General features: G+C 41.7%; 1 protein-coding gene across 2 annotated transcripts in view; it reads left to right on the top strand.

Annotated features, from left to right (window-relative positions):
• ODAD2 (outer dynein arm docking complex subunit 2) overlaps window positions 1-23,504 on the top strand; it is a 234,072-nt gene that overhangs the window by 108,903 nt on the left and 101,665 nt on the right. For both annotated transcript variants that reach the window (XM_040352587.1, XM_040352586.1), the window contains exons 14-17: window positions 1,710-1,946; window positions 10,360-10,470; window positions 13,256-13,410; window positions 14,732-14,974. In XM_040352587.1, coding sequence (XP_040208521.1) covers window positions 1,710-1,946; window positions 10,360-10,470; window positions 13,256-13,410; window positions 14,732-14,974 — 746 coding nt within the window. The remainder of the gene's footprint in view (window positions 1-1,709; window positions 1,947-10,359; window positions 10,471-13,255; window positions 13,411-14,731; window positions 14,975-23,504) is intronic.

Genomic DNA, 23,504 nt, shown 5'->3' with positions numbered 1-23,504 from the left:
GTACCTGTTTGGCAGGTGGCGTGGTAAATCTTCCCTCTCTTGCACAGTGCCAAATGTCACTGCTATACAAGACTTTTGGGTGTGTCAGATAGTGTGTCCCCTGGCAAGTCCTGGGGTTTCTCCTGTTGACCCCCTTATCCTGTATTAAAGTAGAGGTTGGCGGTAGGAATCGCAGTGCCCAGTGGGGGTTACACTGATCCACACACCTGAACATGTTGGATAGCATCTGTACTTGGAACTTTGCAAGAGAGAAGATTTAACTCATCACCTGATGAAAAGGTATGTTCTTCCAGTAGCAACAGTGTTTTGGTACATTGCGGTTTTTGTTGAACTTTTACAATGGCAATTCATGCAGGGAACAGAGCCTATTCAGGAATTGTTTGATTTAGGAACATCTAATTCTGAGGGTGCTATTCTACAGGCCAAGGATTCTCAACTCCATGCATTTATGCCTCTCTATACTAATTATGCACACCCATAATCATTCTGGAAGTAAATTACATACTTTATATACATATGCACACTCCTGCTTTACCTCCGTTGCAGGACTATTTAAGTTGGTTGACCTCTACTGCCAGAATTATTGGAGGTTGTATATTGACTGGCAAGATGCTACAATCCCTTGCATTAGCCTTCTAGAAAGCCCACTCTGTCACTAGATAAACATTTTTTTAAAGACAACAAATCAAGGTAAAATGGGTGGACTTTTTTACTTTGGTGCTAATAAGTCTTGGATAACATTTGCAGTTTGTTTAATGGTCTTACTTTATTGCCTACAATGTTTTAGCATTGAAATAATCAGATTTCAGCTGGATGTTGCTTTTAATTTTGGTATAAGCTCTACCAACAAGAGTTAAAGGGGTTGTAAAGGTTTGTTTTTTATTTTCTAAATAGGTTCCTTTAAGCTAGTCCATTGTTGGTTCACTTACCTTTTCCTTCGATTTCCCTTCTAAATGTTTTTTTTCTTTGTCTGAATTTCTCACTTCCTGTTCCTCCTCAGTAAGCTTGCCCCCATCACCCGAGCCGTTCTGGCTGGGAGTTAGTCAGCGTGCTTGCCCCCTCCCTTGGGACTACATCCCTGTGGTGAGATGCTGTGTGTCTCCCCACAGGGATATAGTCCCAAGGGAGGGGGCGAGCACGCTGACCAACCCCCAGCCAGAACGGCTCGGATGATGGGGGCAAGCTTACTGAGGAGGAACAGGAAGTGAGAAATTCAGACAAAGAAAAAAAACATTTAGAAGGGAAATCGATGGAAAAGGTAAGTGAACCAACAATGCACCAGCTTAAAGGAACCTATTTAGAAAATAAAAACAAACCTTTACAACCCCTTTAAGCTCTACACATCTTGCTGTTGTCCATCAATAATACCCATTTGGCCACTGAGGTAGTTTTACTGGATAGATGGCAGAGCTGAGCATGGGAACCCACTGAAGTTAGGGTTGAGAGGACGCCTGAAGTGTGATAACTGCTTCTTTGTCAACTGCCTGACCCTTAACCCCTATACACCCAGATGTTAGGAAGCAGCTTATGTAGATCAATGGGCAGAAAATAGCAGTTGAAGGGTCATGGGCTTAGATCCTTGTTTAACTTTGTTACTTAAGGCTAGGCTTCCCAAGATACTTACAAAATATTTAGATTTTTACATAAGCCCAAATGTGACTTTACGTGAATTTCTTTTTGATCTTAATTTATTCCATAATTTCTTTAAGGTGGGACTATTGGACTGTGTTCCCATGAGCTCCTCTAACTTGACTCCCGAGCAGGAGAAGGACATCGAGGTGGCACGTTGTGGAGCGTTGGCTCTTTGGAGCTGTTCCAAAAGTACAAGGAATAAAGAAGCAATTCGTAAAGCTGGAGGAATCCCCTTACTAGCAAAATTACTTAAATCTTCTTATTCAAACATGTTGATACCTGTGGTGGGCACTTTGCAGGAATGTGCTTCAGAGGTAAGTATCTTTTCCTGTTTCCACACAACAACATTGCTATTAGGGATGCTAGGAATTTCTTCTCATAGATCATGAGGACACTTTTAGGCTTATAATGATCATACATTTACAGTGGGATGTATGAAAAACCAAGCTGTGTGGGTTTTTTATGAGATCTAATTAAAAAGGAAGCAGATGGACAGGTTAGAATTTTTCTTTTATTAGCTTTTGGGTTTGTAATTTTGTTTGAGAAAATGTATAAATATCGCATTTTATCAATTATTATTATTTTTTTTTATTTAACTTTTTCTAAGAGCATGCAAAAAAAAAAATAATAATATGAACACTTAACATCATTTAAATGCGGATTTTTTTTTTGGGGTTAGATTGGGAAAAACACAGTCATCTCTTAAGTGGTGCCATCAAAAGAAAATACCTACAAATACATAATTATTCAATAAAACAAAAAATTAAAAGGCACAGTTTAGTGGTCAATTACAGAATTTATGTAGTGTGAAATTAAATCTAAATGGATACGGATCACTGCAGTTTGCAATAAAATTCATACTACATACAATCAGTATAGTAGATGTTAGCATTATGAAATCACAATATTTTTGGAGTAAAAAAAAAATACCTGTGGCTTCCTTGTAAAGTTCCTCAAATCTGTGAGCATTGTGATGATTTGGTTACATTAAAGACTGCAGACAGTTTATTATTTACCATTTGGGCAGATCTAAATGCAGCATTTCTAACTAGGTTGCATACATGTTAGGCGTAAATGTGGCCATCCCCATGTACATATGCAATAAAAACTGTACACAGAATCAGGGTTTATAAAATGTTTTTTTTTTTTTTTTTACAATAATAAGATTAAAGTAAAAGGATCTTTATCATACTGTATTTCTAAATAGAAACATTCCAAAGACAAAGTCAAATATACCCATGTGTAAATGCGAAAATGTTCAATTGAAAAAAAAGTCACAGGCAAAAAGTAATAGTTATAATTGAAACCATTTTGAGGCAAAACACGATCAAGTATAGGGTTTAACGAGTCATTTTAAGCAGTTTAGCAAACAGTGGAAAATTGCATTTGATATAACAGGTCAGATAGGAACATAAATTTTAAAATGGTCCTAAAGCCTATATTCATAATATTATTATAGCACAATATTAAATGTAAATCTGACCTATTGGTCGTTTTTATCTTGGCACGAGTCTAGTTGTATAACTGCGGTTTTATATTTTTATGTTTTTGACTTTTCTTCCCCAGAAGAGCATAAAATGAGAATGGTATATTTTTCTATGAAGTAACCTTTTACTCTGTTTTCCACATAAGTTCTAAATATGGTGTATCGGAAGATTGGAGTCCCTTGATACACCAAGCTAAACATCTGTGCGAAAACTAATTGAAACTTCTTCTGTTAAATCCTCCATTAGTGTTTATTACGGAATAGATGGTTATAAGGTTACCATCCAAGCTGAATGGTCTTCTGATTAACCTTTTGTTTGGTACTTAAATAATTAAAACAGCATGATGATGTAAAGTTTGGATGATTCTCTGAAGAATGGGCAATTTTATCCTCAACTATTTTATTAAGCTTTGTAAAGCGATAGCAGGTCAGACGATGTGACCACAGTTTTTTTTGCCATTAACTTATTGAACTCTGTTTAATGTGTTAAGATATCTATTTGTACAGTATATATTAGTGCGGTTTTTATAGAGCTTTCATATAGTGTTTAGGCTTGACTACAAAACCACATGAAAATAAAGCAAAAAGCAGATTTGTAGAAGCAATAATGTTCCAGTAAGACGATTTCATAAGGTGGTGGCTACATAAAAAAACAGAAAAGGCAGAAATCAAAATATGTTTTCCTCTTGCATAGAGAAAGTGGAAAAACAATATACATACCACCACCATGCTGTTTGGCAGGAATGTCCTACTTAGAACACTTGTCAATCAGCTAAGTTACCTGCTCCAGGGGAGGAGAAAGCCAGAGCTGGTTGCTGTTGGCATAGCAGCCTGCTATTCAATGATCCTAAGTGACTCTAGTAGGAGACCTGGCATGGTGCCTCTTGTAAAAGTTAAATAACAAGCTATTTATTTTTCTCCACAGGTCCACTTTAAGGCTCCATGCACACTGGGCTTAAAAAAACGTCTGTTCTCTTGGCAGTAAAAAACGCTCATATAGAGCATTTTTTGTACAACCTTTAGATGAGTTTAGGAGAGTTTTTCTGCCGGTAACCTTTTATCAGAAACAAAAAGTTTTTTTTTCCTGCCTCTTAAGCCCTGTACACATGATCGGTTTGTCTGATGAAAACGGACCGATGGACTGTTTTCATTGGACAAACTGATCGTGTGTGGGACTCATCGGTTTGTTTTCCATCGGTGAAAAAAAATAGAACTTGTTTTAAAATTTTTCTATGGATAAAAAACCGATAGAAAAAAACGATCGTCTGTGTGGAAGTCCATCGGTCAAAAATCCACGCATGCACAGAATCAAGTCGACGCATGCTCGCAAGCATTAAACTACATTTTTCTCAGCACGTCGTAGTGTTTTACATCACCGTGTTGGACAAGGTCGGATTTTTGACTGATGGTGTGTAGGCAAGACTGATGGCAAGACTGATAAAAGTCAGCTTCATCGGATATCCGACGAAAAAATCCTTCGGATTAGATTCCATCAGATGTCCGGTCGTGTGTACAGGGCATAATTATTGAGCTCAAAGTATGCCTCTAATTGTCCGAATGTGCATGGACACATAGGATTACATTGCCCTGCTTCTGCAGGCAGAACACAAAACTCCTGTAGAAGCAACATTTTGTAAGCCAGTGGGCATGGAACCTAAAGAAAATCTGTGTTTTTCCATGCTAGACAAAGCAACAGGTTTAACATCAATGCCCTTTCCCTAGCAACACATATCTATCTTTTCTCTGGTTCCCATTGCTCCTAAAATACCTGTTACTTCCATGTATGGATGAGCACATGACTCACACCCCTTCCTGTCATGTTACAGCAATGGTGCTTGGTAATTAGCTCAATGTCATCCCATGGAAGTGTGGAAACAGTCTTCAACCCAGTTTACGCTCTTGGCAGTTGAAGTTATATGCAGATCTTAATATCCTGTACAGGTTGAGCATGGTCCCACGCCTTCAAACCTTTAGCTCCCCCATATTGATCATAGAAGCTTTCAATCACATTAAATGACCTACACAAAGCCTTTGGAGGTGGAAGGGAGTTAAGTCAAGTGCAACTTTCAGGAAGCATCATGCTTTACAATTTTGAATTGATCATTTTTACCTAAAAATTTAACGTTTTTATGCAATTTTTTTAAAAGTAAACTCTACTTAGGCATCATTTTGTCATATGGTAATCCTCTATTAAAACCTGGTTTAGACTTAGAAAGAAAACGTTCAACAAAAACACCACAAGATGCCTTCTTTCTCAAAGCAGCTCAACTAAACTCTAAACCATATTTTTATGGAATTGTTTTATGGTTCAATATAGCACTGGTGACTCCCTTAGACTTTCAGGATATTTTTTTTGGTGGTTCAATCCTTTATTAACTCCATTACCCTGCCCGAAACAAGCAGCTTAGAAAACTATTCTGCATGTATAGCTCTAGATCAGAGAATATCAGGCTTCACTCCACTAATCTGTACTGCCTTGTAGTAACTTTATTAAAACAAATGGACAAAACACTCCACAGACTGTCTTTCTTTTAACATGTTTCGTCTTCTAGCAAGGCGTATTCATAGAGATGTAATATGCATGTTAGCTATATGCTTAGGATTGATTTCCTTTTAGGTGAATCTGCTCCATATCCATTTTTTTTTTTATGTGAGAATGCATTTAAGGGACCACAACAATTGGCTAAATAAAGAATTGACAATGACATTATACAGTTTGTAAACATGGTTCAAAAGTAAAGTAGCAGGACAGGGTCTAGAAAGGAGTCACAGCAAGTACCAGGATGGATGGCGAGGGCCTTAAAGGATAAGTTCACCTTTTGTATCATGTTACATGTTACACCCATATTTAGGGTATAACATGTAACATGTTAAAGATGCACCAGCCCCCGCACCTCCCCAACTCCCCAATAGGTATTAGGTGCTGGGCGATCTTCTTCCCCGTCTCTCTGTCACATTCTGCAGAGAATGCATGCGGGGCTCCGCCCACCTGGCCACATCACACATTCACAAAGTTCTGTGATTAGAAAACAACAAGGTTCGGCAGCCTTAGCGGCTGTCGGCTTGTGGTTCTCAAGGATCTATGCAGTTCATTGATATTTCCTGCTATTGTGTAACTGCTTGGCCAGAGTCTGCAAGAGCCCTGCATTACACTCACACTCACGATCTGCTGATTGTGGGTGCAATGCTTTCCAGGCTCCCAACAAAGAAATTCATAAATGCATATTTTTTTACCTGCAAAGAGATGTGCATTTATTTTTTTTAAAAGGTGAACTTATCCTTTAATTAGCAGGTTTTAAAGTATATTCCCATTTAAAATGAAGGAAAAACTTTCTGGACAGCCGCACTCCAAAAATAAATTGCTTTTATTTTAAAATAAAAAAACACACAAAAGCATGCCACAGCAGACGGGGTAAAAAGATGACGCGTTTCACACCAAACGTTAGTGCTTATTCATAGCTTACAACATAGAAAGTGGATGTCCAGTATATATACAACTATAGGTGACATGACAAAAAGGATAGCAGCTGGGAACCCAATCAACAATCCAATTAGCAAGTTACCAATTAGTATCTGATGTGAACCTAGACAAATCCAGATTGCATGGTTGAGAGAGAAAACACACCTATGTAAAATTTAATTTGAAGTTTAAAAAGACCACAAAACACATATAGTTATTCTCATTCCAGAAATAGTCCTGAGAATGAGAAAAACAGATTGAGTGAATCAAAAATAAAAATAATGCTAAAGTCCCTATGTATGTAATACATCTATGAACAATACACGTATAAAGGAATGCAGATACGAAATCCCTTTGATTGTATAGTGTATGGTGATAAAAAATAGTGAAGATGTTTAAACATGTGAATACAGAACAAGCATAAATAAATATGAATGAAAAAGTAAATAAATATATTCAGGGGACATATGTCCCAATGAGTATATATATTTATGTGTATGAGTGTAAATAGTGAGTGAAAAAGATTGAGAATCCAAAGAGGATTAAAGCGGGGGTTCACCCTGTTAAAAAAAAAAATATGTTTTTTTTTATTAGACCATTACATTCGGCATCGTAGCGCGAGCTACGGTATGCCGGTCTTACATTTTTTATCCCCGTACTCACTGTGCTATTGATGATTGAAGAATCCGGGGAATGGGCGTTCCTATGGTGAGAGAAGGTGATTGACGGCCGGCCCTGGCACGTCACGCTTCTCCGGAAATAGCCGAAATAGGCTTGGCTATTCACGGCGCCTGCGCATAGCCTGTGCGCAGGTGCCGTGAATAGCCGAGACCTACTCCGGCTGTCTTCGGGGAGCGTGACGTGCCAGAGCCGGCCGTCAATCATCCTCCCTCTCCATAGGCACGCCCATTCCCCGCGGGAGTCGGATTCTTCAATCATCGATAGCACAGTGAGTACGGGGATTAAAAATTTAAGACCGGCATACCGTAGCTCGCGCTACGATGCCGAATGTAATGGTCTAATGATGTGAAGGAGGGTGAACCACCGCTTTAAGCACGGGTTATGCGTTCACCCACACAGATTTTTGATAGAGATCCTCTTTGGATTCTCAATCTTTTTCACTCACTATTTACACTCATACACATATATATATATATATATATATATATATATATATATATATATATATATATACTCATTGGGACATACTGTATGTCCCCTGAATATATTTATTTACTTTTTCATTCATATTTATTTATGCTTGTTCTGTATTCACATACTGTATGTTTAAACATCTTCACTATTTTTTATCACCATACACTATACAATCAAAGGGATTTCGTATCTGCAATCCTTTATACGTGTATTGTTCATAGATGTATTATATACATAGGGACTTTAGCATTATTTTTATTTTTGATTCACTCAATCTGCTTTTCTCATTCTCAGGACTATTTCTGGAATGAGAATAACTATATGTGTTTTGTGGTCTTTTTAAACTTCAAATTACATTTTACATAGGTGTGTTTGCTCTCTCAACCACGCAATCTGGATTTGTCTAGGTTCACATCAGATACTAATTGGTAACTTGCTAATTGGATTGTTGATTGGGTTCCCAGCTGCTATCCTTTTTGTCATGTCACCTATAGTTGTATATATACAGGACATCCACTTTCTATGTTGTAAGCTATGAATAAGCACTAAAGTTGGGTGTGAAACGCGTCAGCTTTTTACCCTGTCTGCTGTGGCATGCTTTTTGTGTGTTTTTTTATTTTAAAATAAAAGCAATTTATTTTTGGAGTGCGGCTGTCCAGAAAGTTTTTCCTTCATTTTGCATCATTCCATGCATTGCCAGCACCCGTGGCTTTGGATCAGGTGAGGAGACTTTCTGATTAGTATCCTAGAGCGGTGATTTCTCTTTTATATTCCCATTTAAGTGAAGGATAAAGAATAATTTGGAGGGTCACTAATTATCAATATACTTTGATACTATTGGGTATATTGCAACCAGAAATCTCTGATCTCATCATGGTAATACCACTTTTCAGCTTCAGAGTTAGAGCTTTGGTATGCCCTTCACCAAAGTGGACCTCTCTTAGGCTATCTAGGAACTGATTTTAAAATGTCTGTGCAATTTACTTTAGAATTACTAACAACAATATAGTGTAAGGATCAACCCAAACAAACCGTTTAATGTATTTCCAGTTACTTGTTAAAATCAGATTGGAAGATGTGTGGCTATCTTCGTATCAGCTTGACTATGTTGACTAAGTCAGAAGAAAAGGGAGTGCTTTAAAATTCTTTTGGGTTTTATCCGGAGATTTTTTAGGGGTTCTCTGCTCTATGCAAAGGCAAAGGCACTTCCATTTATCAGTTCCGTGTGTGTTCCATGTGACTCTGTGGAATTACACCCTATCTGGGGGTCCAGCACTAAATACCTATAATTTTTGTAATATATCTCATAGGCTTACTTTACCTGCTTCAATACTGGGCACGTGTACCCCCTTCCTGACCAGACAATTTTAAGCTTTCATCATTGTCACACTTTGAATGACAGTTTTATTTTTTGTATGGTTTTTCACACAAATAGAGCTTTGTTTTAGTGGTATTTAATCACCACTGGGTTTTTTCTTTTTTGCTAAAAAAAATTTGAGAAAAAAAAAAATCGTAGTTTCAGTCATAACATTTTGTAAATAAGTAATTTTTCTCCTTCACTGATGTGCGTTGATGAGGCTGCACTAATGGCCACTGATAGGCTGCACTGATGGGCACTTATGAGGTGGCACTGATGAGGAGGAACTAATATGCAGCACTGATAGATACTGATAAGCAACACTGATGGAAAATGATATGTGGCACTGATAGGCGGCACTAATGGCAATGATAGGCAGCACAGATAGGTGGCACTGAGGGGCACTGAAAGGGAGCACTGACTTGCATCACTGATGGGCACAGATTTACATCACTGATGGGCACTATTGGGGCTGCGCTGATCATCATTGCCCTTTATTACTTGTACAGGTCTCCCTTGCGAGGAAATGCTGCCGAGAAAAAAAAGCCGATCACCAGATTTGTGTAAGGGACATCGGTCCCCAGTGGAAAAGGCACATCCGCCTCATCAGTGCCCACCAGTACTGCCTGCCAGTGCCCCCTGCCAGTGCCCACCAGTGCAATAAAGTGCCACCTATCAATGCCCATGAGTGCCACCTATCAATGTCCACCAGTGGTGCCAATGAGTGTCACCTATCAGTGCTGATCAGTGCCCATTATTGCCACCTATCAGTGCCAATCACTGCCACCTATCTGTGCCCATCACTGTCAGCTATCAGTGCCACCTATTAGTGCCAATTCTCAGTGCCCACCAGTGCCACCTATCAATGCCCTTCAGTGCCACCCATCAGTGCCACCTCTCAGTGTCACCTCTCAGTGTCACTTTTTTAACAAAAAATAAAAACCACAGAGGTGATCAAATACCACCAAAAGAAAGCTCTATTTGTGGAAAAAAAATTTATAAACATTTAATTTGGGTACAGTGTTGTATGACCGCGCAATTGTCTTTCATAGAGTGAGAGCGCTGAAAGCTGAAAATTGGTCTGGGCAGGAGGGGGGTTTAAGTGCCCAGTAAGCAAGTGGTTAAGTGAACAATGAGATAGAGATGTCCTGTGCTTGGTGAGGAGATTACTGTACACTCTTCTTTATAAATTGCATATATGTGTCAAGAAGGGATATTTTTTATTTATTAATCAATGTACTTATTACACATTCTCTACCTATTTTTCAGCCAAGTTACAGGCTTGCAATTAAGACAGAGAAAATGATTGAAGATTTAGTAAAAAACTTGAACAGTGAAAACCACGAGCTACAGATGCATTGTGCTAGTGCTATCTTTAAGGTACATCTTCTTTATTACATTATTTTCTGCTGTTTATAATTCTGCAGTTAAAATGCTATCTGTCACTGTATAAATACAATGTTTGATGGAGAAATGAACATTATTGTGTTTTATTATTGTACCAATTTTTATAATGTATTAAAATGATTATGTTTACAAAGTTGCTAATCCCAGGAGCCTGCATTCACTATATCTGGTCTCCCACAGTACACAGAACATGGAAATGCAATTATTCTAGTAAACATAAACTGCTAAATACCTTTCCTCATCAGCAATATTTTGCAGTCTTTTGATTTCTATCAGTGTCTAGTTAAAGCTTGTAGGAGGGGTTTTCATTCTACTCTGACTGTCCTGTGAAGCGGCAGCACCCCTGACCAGATCTGTCTGGACAGTGCTGATTGGCCCTGTGCAGATCACATGCACCCTCCCTAGAAAAAAAACTGTCTACCAATACACACCAAACTGAGCATGTGCATAGTGCCCCCTAGGCTCTGTACTATGTGGAGATGGATCGGGACAGTAAAAAAAGGGGAGTATTAGAGAAGACAGGATCAAACAGCCTTTGTACACAATGCAGAGGATTAACACCTTAGGTTGCACAGTGGGTATGTGCAGACTGATTTTACTGTTGTTAGTTTAGTAACACTTAAAGTGAATCAATTTGTTTTTTAATTATGAACATTTTTACTACTTAAAGTGATTGTAAAGGCTCGTTCTTTTTCCTATAAAAATAACAAACATGTTATACTTACCTGCTCTGTTGCAGTGGATTTGCACACAGCAACCCAGATCCTCCTCTTTTTGGGTCCCTCTTCTGTGAGCCTCGGTCCTCCTTCCTGTTCAGTGCCCCCACAGCAAGCAGCTTGCTATGGGGCACCCAAACTGAGTCACAGCTCCCCTGTGTCCATTGAGACATGGCCCATCCCCTCTCTCCCCTGATTTGCTAGCTGACTTTGATTGACAGCAGTGGGAGCCAATGGCACCTCTGCTGTGTCTCAGCCAATCGGGAAGGACAATCTGGACGGCTGAGACACTTGTGGGCATCGCTGGAGAGAGAGGAACCTCAGGTAAGTGTTAGGGGGGCTGCTGCACACAGAAGGCTTTTATGCATTGAGATAACCTTCTGCCCTTACAACCACTTTAACCTGTCAGGATCCTTGCATACACTCTGCCAGTGTAATTGTCAGGACCCAGTTATCAACCAGGCCACAATCTGTTTCAGGAATATTGACAGTGGTTCCTTTGTGAATGAATTCCAAAAGAGTGGTGCCAGGGTTTATTCATAAATACACTGTTGATATAATACATTTTGTTTAGTGTTTTCATGCAGATCAAAGTCTTTATAAAATAAAAGTAAAATCGAACAGTAACTGGTATGTTCTGGTCCTAGAACCACAAACAGTTTCTCTGGTGGTCTCTGCACTCAAGTTACTGGATCTGCACATCTGTCTTTGCCATTACAAGGGTGCGCCACTTTCGCTTCTAGATTTTCAGTTACTTCCTGTTATGGAGACTGCAACTGGAAAGATGAGAATACTCTTGCTCTAGTATGAGAAATAATGTTAATAGGTGAGCAGGAGGGAAAACAGCATTGTCAGGTCACCTCTTTCAAACAACTATTCCCTCTCTGGCTCCTGTGGTTACATTAGCTGAGCCCTACTCGCTGCAGGACACAATAATGAAGTAGGGGGAACCCTAAAAGCAAACAGGGGCATGCATTTAGAAGTGTGGAGTTGATTCAGTGCCACAAGCTCTGCTATAGTATGAAGTTTTAACAAATGGGTCAACAAAAAAAGTATATATAAATCTGCTTTCTTTTCAGTGTAGCATCTGTGTATTGTTATTGAATCCCTGACAGAGTCACTTTAAAGGTAGATTTATATTTTAAAGTCTCAAAAATAAAAATTATAACTGCAGTAGACTATATTGCTTTATTCAGTCTTTAGTGATTGAAGGAAAACATCTGTAACCGTCTAACTTCATAGATCAGCCTACCCATGGCTAATATTAATGCCCCAAAGAGAGAGTTGAGTAGCACTGTAATACACTTGAGATTGTCTGTCCATATGTACATGCAGGATAAAGGCAGCACAGTGAAATATAATGGTATTTTAGTTATACCAGCAATTCAGGTCCAAGCCAAAATGTTTCTTGAAATTAAAGTTTTTTTTCTTCACCTCATTTGGCATGCCACTCTTTCATTTTGTCTCCTCCAACGATCCCCATAATGATGTCCGCACATTATGTTTTATTTGATTTTGCAACTTACATATGTTGTGGTTTAAGTGACGACAAAAAATTCACTCTTATTTTTTTTCCAAGGCGTTTCAGCGTACCCGGTGTTTGTCTGGGTCTCTCTATTTATTTTATTGCTCTGCTTCATTCGTCTTTACCCTCTTTACTGCCTGGGTATTGTTTATGACATCAGTTTTTATGATTATGATTCCTGCCAGCATTCTTCTTTGTGTAAGTCATCCACTTTGTCTCTTATAATTCAAGTGGCAGCAGCTATATTTTTTTTTGTAATTGATGTCATATTAAATGTCCAAGTATTATGAAATGGATAACATGAACAGAGATGCATTGGCAGCACTACAGAAGCCACAGGCAAGCCATAATCACCAATTCCCACTCCATAAGGCAATTCATATTACCGAAGCCTGCGAATCTTATTACTTAGGCAGTTGATTCGCAAACACTAAAACTGATAATGTTTTCTGGAAAATGAATGCTGTGTATGAGATGGGGAATCTTTCTCAAATTTCTCTTTGTTTTTGATGTACAGTGTGCGGAGGATGAGGAGACCCGGGATCTGGTGAGACAATATGGAGGGCTGCAGCCCTTAGCCATGCTGCTTAACAAGTTTGACAATAAGGAGCTATTAGCGGCAGTGACTGGTGCCATCTGGAAGTGTTCCATCAGCCGGGATAATGTGACAAAGTATGAGTAACATTTTGATTTTGTCTTTTTTCTAACATAGTCTATGTGTGTTTTGCATTATCTAAATCCCAGACAGTGATAATGTTCAATTTAAAAGCCGTTTTGGGCCGTTGCTGGCCAGCTGGTGGAGTTGAAAGAAGGTCAGGGACAGGGTGAGGGATTTCGTTCAGAAGAAGAGGACAAGATCGGTAAGTAATGAAAGTAGCAGGGAGCCGAAATGAGGTCTTTGGCTTGAGGAACAAGTGCCTAGACGGCAAAGATCTGATTGACACAATAAGCACCTTTCAGGAGCACTTTTATACATCAAACCGTCTCAGAGGGAATCATTTAAAGATCAGTCTCGGTGATAAGCAGCTGTTGGCGAAAGAGCCTGGACAACTGAATATCTCCAGTCATCAAATCTTCACATAACTTATTGCTAGCCTACACATTAGCTGAGGAAAATATATGGTCTGCTACTTCATCTGCTGTAAAGCTTAGCAGAGATGTCATCTAATTGGCCTGCCGCTGCTGATGGATGGCGTGGTATATTACAGATAAAAAGGTAATCCGTACTTAGACAAATCAGTTTACGCCCTGAAGATTTACAGCATCATACTGTGCTTATTTTTATGGCTCTTTATTCTGGGTGTTGGAAGTCTATATTCACAGGAGTCCATTCCCTGAAGAGCCAATATTTTAATGTTTTATGTCTGAGGAACATAGATAGACCTGAATCACCAGACTGCACTTGTCCTTGCTCAGATAGAAGCTCTACAGGGTCCCTCTGGATAAAGAACTTATTTTAAAGAGGACTCTAGAAAACTACAAAATTCAACAATAAAGAAATATGTATTCCTTTTTGAATGTGATGTTTAGATGTAAAATGAAAAGGCATGTCACAAAATGTTGGCTATGTAGAAGGAAATAAACCCTTCTGGGAATTATAGAAAGCATGGTAGCCATTACACATAATGCAGGATGTTCAAGCCTTCAGTCCTCTCCCCATTACCTTACATTCATTAGATGAAGTTGCTTTGAGTTGCTGTGAAAATATATCCTACATTTAATTCCAGCTACTGTAACTTATACACAGCCTATACCTTGACATTACTGATTTGATTGACATTAGGAATTGTTATCCTTAAGTATAGTAACGCACAACCACCAATGGGAAATTTAACATGAGACATCTAACATGACAGCTAAACTGGTCGCTGAGCACAAAACCATTTTACATTTAATGCATGCATTTCAAATTGTTACTGTTCAAAGACTATAGCTGTTCTCACAGGGGGACAATATAACATTGACATTTTTTTTTTGTGAATTTATTTCGAAGGTTTCAAGAATTCAAAGTCATTGAAACCCTGGTCACCCTTCTGACAGATCAGCCAGAAGAAGTCCTTATTAATGTTGTGGGTGCATTGGGAGAATGTGCCCAGGAGCCAGCTAACCGGGCTATCATCCGTAAATGTGGGGGCATCAATCCACTGGTCAACTTACTTACCAGCACTAACCAAGCATTGCTGGTGAATGTCACCAAAGCTGTAGGAGCGTGTGCATCAGAGCCAGATAATATGGCGTGAGTATCAAGACACGGTGTAAGCTTTAACTTTAATGCAAATATCTAAATGCACACAAACTACATATATGGGAGCTGTTTACCTGCCAGAGAGTTTGTATTTCTGTCCATCCAATTTGTTTTTATTAAATATCTGGCACACAGTATTTGGCAGGGCAAGGGACCTGATTTTTCTCCTATGCAGTTAAGTTACACTTCCAGGTCTTGTCTTTCCCACAACCTGTGATGGGACAGTAAAAGAATAAGCAGCACACTGATTTGTTAGCACAAGCACACTAAAGTCCAGCTAATTTCTGCCTTTTGGTGCTTCTCGCTCCCCTAGTCTGAATATTGCTGTAAAAGGGGATTGCAAAAGGCAGATGCCAAGTCTAATTCAGGTACTTACTTACCGTATTTATCTGGGTATAAGGCGCACCGGCGTATAGCGCGCACCCCAAGTCTAGAAGGTAAATTTCAGGAAAAAAATGAATTACCGTACTTACAGTTTGAATGCCCCTTGTCGGTGTCTTGCCCGGTGTCATTGACTGCGGGCAGATGGAGGTGTCAGGAGGTGACTGGGATGACTGCTGCCACATCGCTTACCAGAGGCCCGCGTGTTCTGGCTATTGATCCGTGTTGGAGATGAAGACGAGTTCTCTATAGACTAATGACGGAGTTGTAGCGCTCAGCCACGGCCATTACCGGCTCTTAAATTTGCCTTTTCTCATGGCCTATCAACATTTTATAAAAGTACTGCACAGGACTCCCTCCCCTCGACTGAGCTGAATCCTCCTTCATTTGAATCTTGCGCGCTGTCTCTGAGCGCCGCCGCCGACATATACTGAGCGCAGTACACCCGGGTACACTCGGCTAGGCTCGGCTCCTCTCGCATAAAGGCTAGGAGGCGGCACAGGGCGTGAACGCGAGCGGAGCCGAGCGTGGCCGAGCCTAGCCGAGTGTACCCGAGTGTACTGCGCTCGGTATATGTCGGCGGCGGTGCACAGACAGCGCAGATCGGCGTTTAACGCGCACCCACGATTTTCCCCTAATTTTAAGGGGGAAAAAGTGCGCGTTATACGCCGATAAATACGGTAATTAGTGTAATACATTTAACAATGTATTCAAAAATACAGAGTTTAAATCAAGTGTGTATTTTATATCTGCCTTGAATTTAGCTTTAAAGTGAGCAAAATATACAACTCTAACTGATCCCCAATATAACAATTATTATACACAATTTATATAGTGCTAACAGTTTACGCAGCGCTTTACGATGTATAGGGCGACAGCACAATTACAGTACAGTTCAATAATGAAGGTACAGGAGGGCTTAATTTTGTTTGAAGAGAGTTCTCATCACTTCATATTCCTTAAACTATAAGAAGGAATTCCAGTAGGAGGAAATCTCCCCAATGGGGACACAGACAGCTATAAAACATTTGTAAAAGTTCAACATTGGGCTTTAACTTTGCTTTGGATCTTCTTACTCAATGTGTTTGATTTAAAAAAAAAACTCTAAAAATGCAGTTACTCCAGAGCTTAGAAAATGAGGGGACGGTCTGCTGACTTCCATCAACCACTCACATGCAAGCAAAAATGCTGGTTTTTATTTTCCTTGCCTGTGATTGGGTATTTTTTGCAAAGTGAAGCTTCACTTCATTTACTAAGCTCTAGAGAAACTACACTTGCAAAGTGCACAGTCTATTTGCCTTTTGTAAATCAACCCCATAATAACTACTTAAAGCAATTACATATCTGTGTATGATTTTTATTTATATTTTAAACACATATCAATTTGTGATTAACACTTAATGGCCTTTTAATATTTACATAGTTGCATAGTTAAGGTATAACTAAAGGCAAAACGTTTTTCTTAGTTTCGGAAAGAGTATAGATGAATTAGAACATCTGTCAGTTTTAATAGCTGTCCGTACTCCCGTTAGGGAGCGTCAGCCTCTCTATGTGTCCTGTTTACCATTAGCAGTGAAAGTAAAAGAAAATCACACATTTTGGGCTGTCGCCAGAAAAGTAATAGAAGGGAAATCTTCCAATGGTGACACTAGTTCTAGTAACCTGGGGGTCCCCAAGAGATTCTCTTAATTTTCAGGGATTTCCTCTCAGTTCTTGTTTTGGCTATGGGACAGGAAGTGAAGATAAATCTCCGCAATGGGACAAAGATGGCACAAATAAAGCTTACGGGATTATAACCTTCCCTTACTTTATCCGAAATGAAAAAAATGTTTTGCCTATAGTCCTACATTAATCAGGTTGTCCATTGAGTGTAATCAAAAGTCAAAAATAAATAAATGCAACCTCAGAACCCTAAACCCACAGCTAATCCAGAGAAAGGCAAAAAAAAAAATACATTATAAAATATCATTGATCATTTGCAAAGGTTAAGTCTGTATGTTCTCAGTAGCAGATAAAATCCTCTTGTTCATTTTGCACTGAAGTCTTTTAAGCTGACTTCATATCTTCATAAGATTTAGCTTTACAGTGTCCCCACACAAAGATAGGCTTGTAAGGGGATATTAGGTTTAGTCTGGCCCATTGCTCAGTGTAAAGATCTCTGCGGAGCCTGAAGTAAAGTTATGATCCTCTTTCTGATTGATGTATAAACACAAGACAGATGGTGCCGTGATCACTCAGATGATAATTCATTCTTCAGCTCCTCCTGAAGATAGTTTGATTAGAGTGTGTTTAAGTAATTATAAAGCAGTATTTAAAGCCGTCGTGTTAGCAGGCGGCACATGGAAAACAAGTTAAACATTATATGTTCCCAACAAAGAATGCACTGTGCTACAGACGTTTAAAGCTGTATCAGTATCGCAGATGCTTTTCCTTCCCCGCAATGCGCCGTGGACATCACTGACAGTCCACGAGAAAACTACATTCAAAAATGTTATTTAGAAAACACACACATCCTTTTCTAGTAATAATGTCCTGCAATAAATATTTGCGTTGGAAAGTTGCTTGCTTGTTACACTGTGACTGAGCCCTTATGCTGGCGTATGTTTGGATTTCATTAAAAATCTCTCTGGAAAGGATAAGTTGATTTAGATTTGAATAGGACCAGTATGCCCAAAATATAAGTTACCATTATGTAAGACAGCTAATAATAGTATTTACAGAAACGAAGGTGTTGCTGCAAAGTGTTCCTGATTTCCAAGGACTGCCTATGGAATATTTTGTCACTGGATATGCTCTTAGTTTTAAGGGCTGACCAACCCGAAAATTGCTATTTTTCTACAATTTGTGTCCATCAATTTAGCATTTTTCTAGATAACACTGTTGAGGGCAGGCACCATAAAATATCTACAAGTGCTGTTTTTCTAATTTCTTTAGTGTGCACCAAAGGAAACCCCAATGTACAATGAAGGTTTCAACTTGAAATTCAGCTTCAAAGTTATGCCCCATGCTTGCTCACTCACCACCCAATCACAGCAGCATTACAGCACAGTAATGGATGGATTTTTTTTTAATTGCACCTGTAGGCACCTTGCACCCATGCACAATTTGGTTTTCAAAGTAGGCTATGTTTTCTAGGCAGTTTGGCATCTGACATCTGAAACACATTAAAAAGTGAGATTCTGAAGGCAGCTAGAGAAACCTAACCAGCTACTAAGTGCCACACCCCAGCCGTTCAGTAGCAGAAGGGCCAAGTGTATAGCTTTTCCACTTCCTCCGTAAAAATTTAAAGAATTCCAGTAAGCAGTATTTTAATCATACGACCTAATACCAGTGTAGTTTTAGAAGAGTAGCAGCCCTTTAGCCTTGAGTCTTTGGCCCCGTACTCACGACCAAACATGTCTGCTGAAACTGGTCCGCGGACCAGTTTCAGCGGACATGTTCGTTCGTGTGTAGGCAGTAACGGACAGAATTCCAGCAAACAATCGTCGGCCAGACCGTTTTCCAACGAACAACTGTTTCCTGGTCTCCGCCAGACATGTTCGGTCGTCTGTACACAAAAGCAGCGTACAAAAACCCCGCGCATGCTCAGTCCAAATGAGGAGACGGGAGCGCTCGTTCAGGTAAAACTCGCGTTTGTTTGGGATATGGCACATTCGTCATTAGAAACCTTTTATTCTAGCAAGAGAACAATGTCTTAAAAAGGCGCACTAAACCACATTTTCTTGCCTCGTTTTATTAATTCTTCTCTTGCTAGAATAACCCCGTTCTCTTGCTGATGCAATTTCAATAGAGTTGTCCCATACTGAAATGTCACATTTCTTGCTTGTGATGTAATCCTTTAATAATGTTTTCTATGCCAGACGTGTGTTTTGGTTGGTGGTCCTCCATAATTTATAGTAGTCATTTTTGTAAAGGAATGTGCATTTTTTTTTGTTTTTTTGTTGTTTCTAGTTATGTCACCATTTAAAATATTTTTTTTTTACATGTTTTTCTTTTTTTTTTATTTTTTTTTTTGTGTTTCATTAGAGAATATTAAACCATGTTGGCACACCAAATGTCCCCCCCCCCCCAAGGAGTGTGTCCTTTGTAAATTACCCATTGTATATTTATTAAAGGTTTGCTGCCTAATAATCCCCACAGTATAACAAACAATAGACATGTTTTCAAATGAAAGCAAAAAGCCTTTTATTCAGGCAAATGTCATCACAAAAAAAAAACAGAACGGCAGCACTAGAATAGATAGCAAACTATATGCAAACTTGCATTTCCAACATGGTGAAGGATAAACTTCCAAGCCTCAGGAGCCAAACACAAAAATATGAAGCAGCAGCACACAAACAAAGGAACCCAAACTGTGGTAGTACAAACAATATGTCCTTTATGTGGAAGGAAATGGAAGGCAGAAAATCAACGTTTCCTCCTCTTTCCAGCCTTCCCTCCAGGCAGCCTTCCAGCGGATCTAACACGGGGTCTTGCAGGTGGGGTCGATGTGGCAGCAGGAGGATGGTGTTCCGCAAGCCGGGCCGGGTCACATAGCTGTCATGGTCTTACCTCTCTCCTGTCCCCTTCGTTTGACATGTGCTGGCGGCCATCTTGGTTTCTAGGTCTCTTGTAGCCTCCCACCCTGCGGCTCCTCCTTCCCACTGGGAGGAGCTGGATACCTGGCTCACATATATAGGAGGTCTGTGACTTCAGTTCCTTGCTTGGTCCTCCTGTGTGCACATGCTTCTAAGACTGCTGCTGCTTCTGGTTCCGATCCTGGCTTCGTCTGACTTCTCTGCTGGTTCCTGATCCTGGCTTCGTCTGACTTCCCTGCTGGTTCCTGATCCTGGCTTCGTCTGACTACTCTTCTGGTTCCTGACCTCTGGTTTCACCATCCGTTGGACTTTTGCTTTACAGCTTGATTTTCAATAAAGCCTTCTTATTTTCACTTATCTCTTGTTGTACGTCTGGTTCATGGTTCCGTAACATTAGGACCAAGCCATGAATTTTGACGGTACAGAGCCATCCTCGCTACCCACGCTGGTTGCCAGACTTGATCAGCTGGAGTCCCTGTTGGGTCAGTTCGCCGTGGGGTTGCAAACCCTGCTTGAACGCACGGTTCATGTCGCTCCCGTTGCCGATGGGTCGGTTGTCGCTCCTGGGCCCGCTCCTACTGCCGCTCCGGTTGTTGCGCCAGAGTCTACCCCGACACCTGATGTTGCGCCTGCGGTGTTTCGGGGTATGTCCGGTTCTGCCCCCCTTCCACAGCGATTTGGGGGAGAGCCAACTCAGTGCTGAGGTTTCCTTAACCAAGTGGGCATTTATTTCGAGTTGCTGCCACATGCCTTTCCCACTGAGAGATCAAAGGTGGGGTTCTTGATCTCGCTGCTCTCTGACAAGGCCTTGTCCTGGGCCAGTCCTTTATGGGAGAACAACAATCCGGTGGTTGCCGAGTTTTCCGGTTTTGTTGCTTCTCTTCGGAAGGTATTCGATGTGCCGGCTCGCGCCGCCTCTGCTGCGAAGCTCCTTATGTCCGTCAGACAGGGTTCACGATCCGTAGCCGAATACGCCATTGAGTTTCGTACCCTGGCAGCAGAGGTAGGTTGGAATAATGAGGCCCTGGTCGCTGCTTTCTCTCATGGTCTCTCGGATGCCTTGAAGGATGAGGTTGCAGCTAAGGACCTACCAGTGGAGCTTGAGGCTCTTATTTCTTTCCTGATTTTGATTGACACCAGACTCAGGGAGAGACCTTCCTTTAAGGAGTGCCTGCGGAGGCCTCCTAACAGTTTGGCGCCTAAGTTTGCTGTCCCACCCGTGCCTCCCTCTCCTCCCACGCCTCCTGGGGTTGACTTGTCTGGGGGTGAACCCTCGCAGCTGGGGTTTGCTCGCTTGTCCGAGGGGGAGAGGGTACTCCGGAGACGCGAGGGCCGATGCATGTACTGTGGTCTCGATGGGCATTTTCGGTTGGCATGTCCGAACCGTCCGGGAAACGCTCGCACCTGAGATCCTGTCGGGGGCAGATCTTGGGTGGAGTCTCCTCGTCCCCGGTTTCCCGTGTTGATAAACCACTGATCACTGTTGTCCTCTCCTGGGTCGGGGGCTCGGTGACGACCCAGGCGTTGGTGGACTCTGGTGCTGGTGGTTTTTTCATTGATAGTGAGTTCGCTGCCGCCAATTCCATTCCTCTACAGGCTCGAGGTTCCCCGCTGGCTCTAGAGGCGATAGACGGCAGACCCCTCCAACCGTCACACGTGACTCATGAGACCCTTCCAGTGGGGGTAGCCATTGGTGCCGCTCACAGAGAGTCGGTCTGCTTCCAAGTTATTTCGTCTCCACACTACTCGGTGGTCTTGGGGTACCCCTGGCTCCAGAAGCATAATCCGACTTTTGACTGGAGATCGGCCGAGATCCTCTCATGGTCACCACAGTGTGGGGCTAAGTGCATCCATGGGCCTGTCAAGTTGCTGTGTACTTCCTCGGACTCTCTGTTGCCTCCTGAATACGAGCAGTACCGGGATGTATTCGATAAGGTACGCGCAGTTGCCCTACCTCCGCACCGCCCATATGATTGTGCCATTGAGTTACAACCTGGTGCCGTTCCTCCTCGCGGCAAGGTCTATCCACTGTCGGTTGCGGAGAATGAGGCTATGGAGGAGTACGTGATGGAGGCGCTGTCCCGTGGTCACATTCGCAAATCCTCGTCCCCGGCAGGGGCTGGATTTTTCTTTGTGAAAAAGAAGGGCGGTGAGTTGAGGCCTTGCATCGATTACAGGGGTCTCAATCGCATCACGATCAAGAACGCTTACCCGATACCCTTGATTTCCGAGCTGTTCGATCGCCTTAAAGGGGCCACGGTCTTTACCAAACTCGACCTGAGGGCGGCATATAACCTGGTAAGGATCAAGGCGGGCGATGAGTGGAAGACCGCCTTTAACACCAGGACCGGTCATTATGAATCCTTGGTTATGCCCTTTGGGTTGTGCAATGCGCCCGCAGTCTTTCAGGAATTAATCAACGATGTTTTCCGTGACCTGTTGCAGCAGTGTGTGGTGGTCTATTTGGATGACATCTTGGTATATTCTGAATCCAGGGAGGCCCACATTCTGGATGTCAAACGAGTGTTGCAACGGTTACGAGAGAACAAGCTGTTCGGTAAGCTTGAGAAATGCGAATTTCACCGATCCCAGGTAACCTTCCTAGGTTACATCATTTCCGCTGAGGGGTTCTCCATGGATCCTGAGAAGGTTTCGGCTGTCTTACAGTGGCCTCAGCCCAGTGGTCTTCGTTCCTTGCAGCGTTTTTTGGGCTTCGCCAATTATTATCGGAAGTTCATCAGGGACTTCTCCATGCTGGCCAAGCCTCTCACGGATCTGACCAGGAGGGGCAGTAATTCCCAGGTCTGGCCGCTCGAGGCCATCCGGGCTTTTGAGGCCCTAAAATCCGCCTTTGTGTCAGCTCCGATTCTGTCTCATCCCAACCCTGGGTTGCCCTTTGTCCTCGAGGTGGACGCGTCCGAGACGGGAGTAGGCGCCCTTCTGTCTCAGCGTAGGACACCAGAGGGTCCGCTGCTTCCTTGTGGGTTTTACTCCCGGAAACTGTCATCCGCGGAGTGCAACTATCAGATTGGTGACAGGGAGTTATTGGCCATAGTGCAGGCTCTCAAAGAGTGGAGGCACTTGCTCGAGGGCTCGGTGGTTCCGGTTCTCATCCTGACGGACCACAAGAATCTGACCTACCTTTCTGAGGCCAAGAGATTGACACCACGTCAGGCCAGATGGGCTCTGTTCTTGTCACGTTTTAATTACGTGGTCTCCTACCTACCTGGTTCCAAGAACATCAGGGCGGATGCCTTATCACGGCAGTACTCCGAGCTGTCCAGGGAGGAATCTATACCGACTTCGGTCATACCTCCGAATCAGATCCTGGCCGCCATTCGCACCAGCCTGACCTCTCCCCTTGGTGAGCAGATTTTGGCGGCTCAGTCTGGTGCTCCCTCTGGGACACCCAACGGCAGATGTTTTGTGCCTGAGGAGTTGCGCACTCGGTTGTTGCGAACCTACCATAACTCCAAGACCGCGGGGCATCCTGGTAAGAATCAGCTGTCCTGGGCTGTTTCACGTCTGTTCTGGTGGCCTTCCCTACGTTCCGACATCGCCGC

Source organism: Rana temporaria, chromosome 5 (genome assembly GCF_905171775.1).
Source record: "Rana temporaria chromosome 5, aRanTem1.1, whole genome shotgun sequence".
In the NCBI taxonomy this organism is placed as follows: Eukaryota; Metazoa; Chordata; class Amphibia; order Anura; family Ranidae; genus Rana; species Rana temporaria.
Note: the sequence above shows the minus strand (reverse complement) of the source record. Positions and strands in the feature narration are given on the sequence as shown.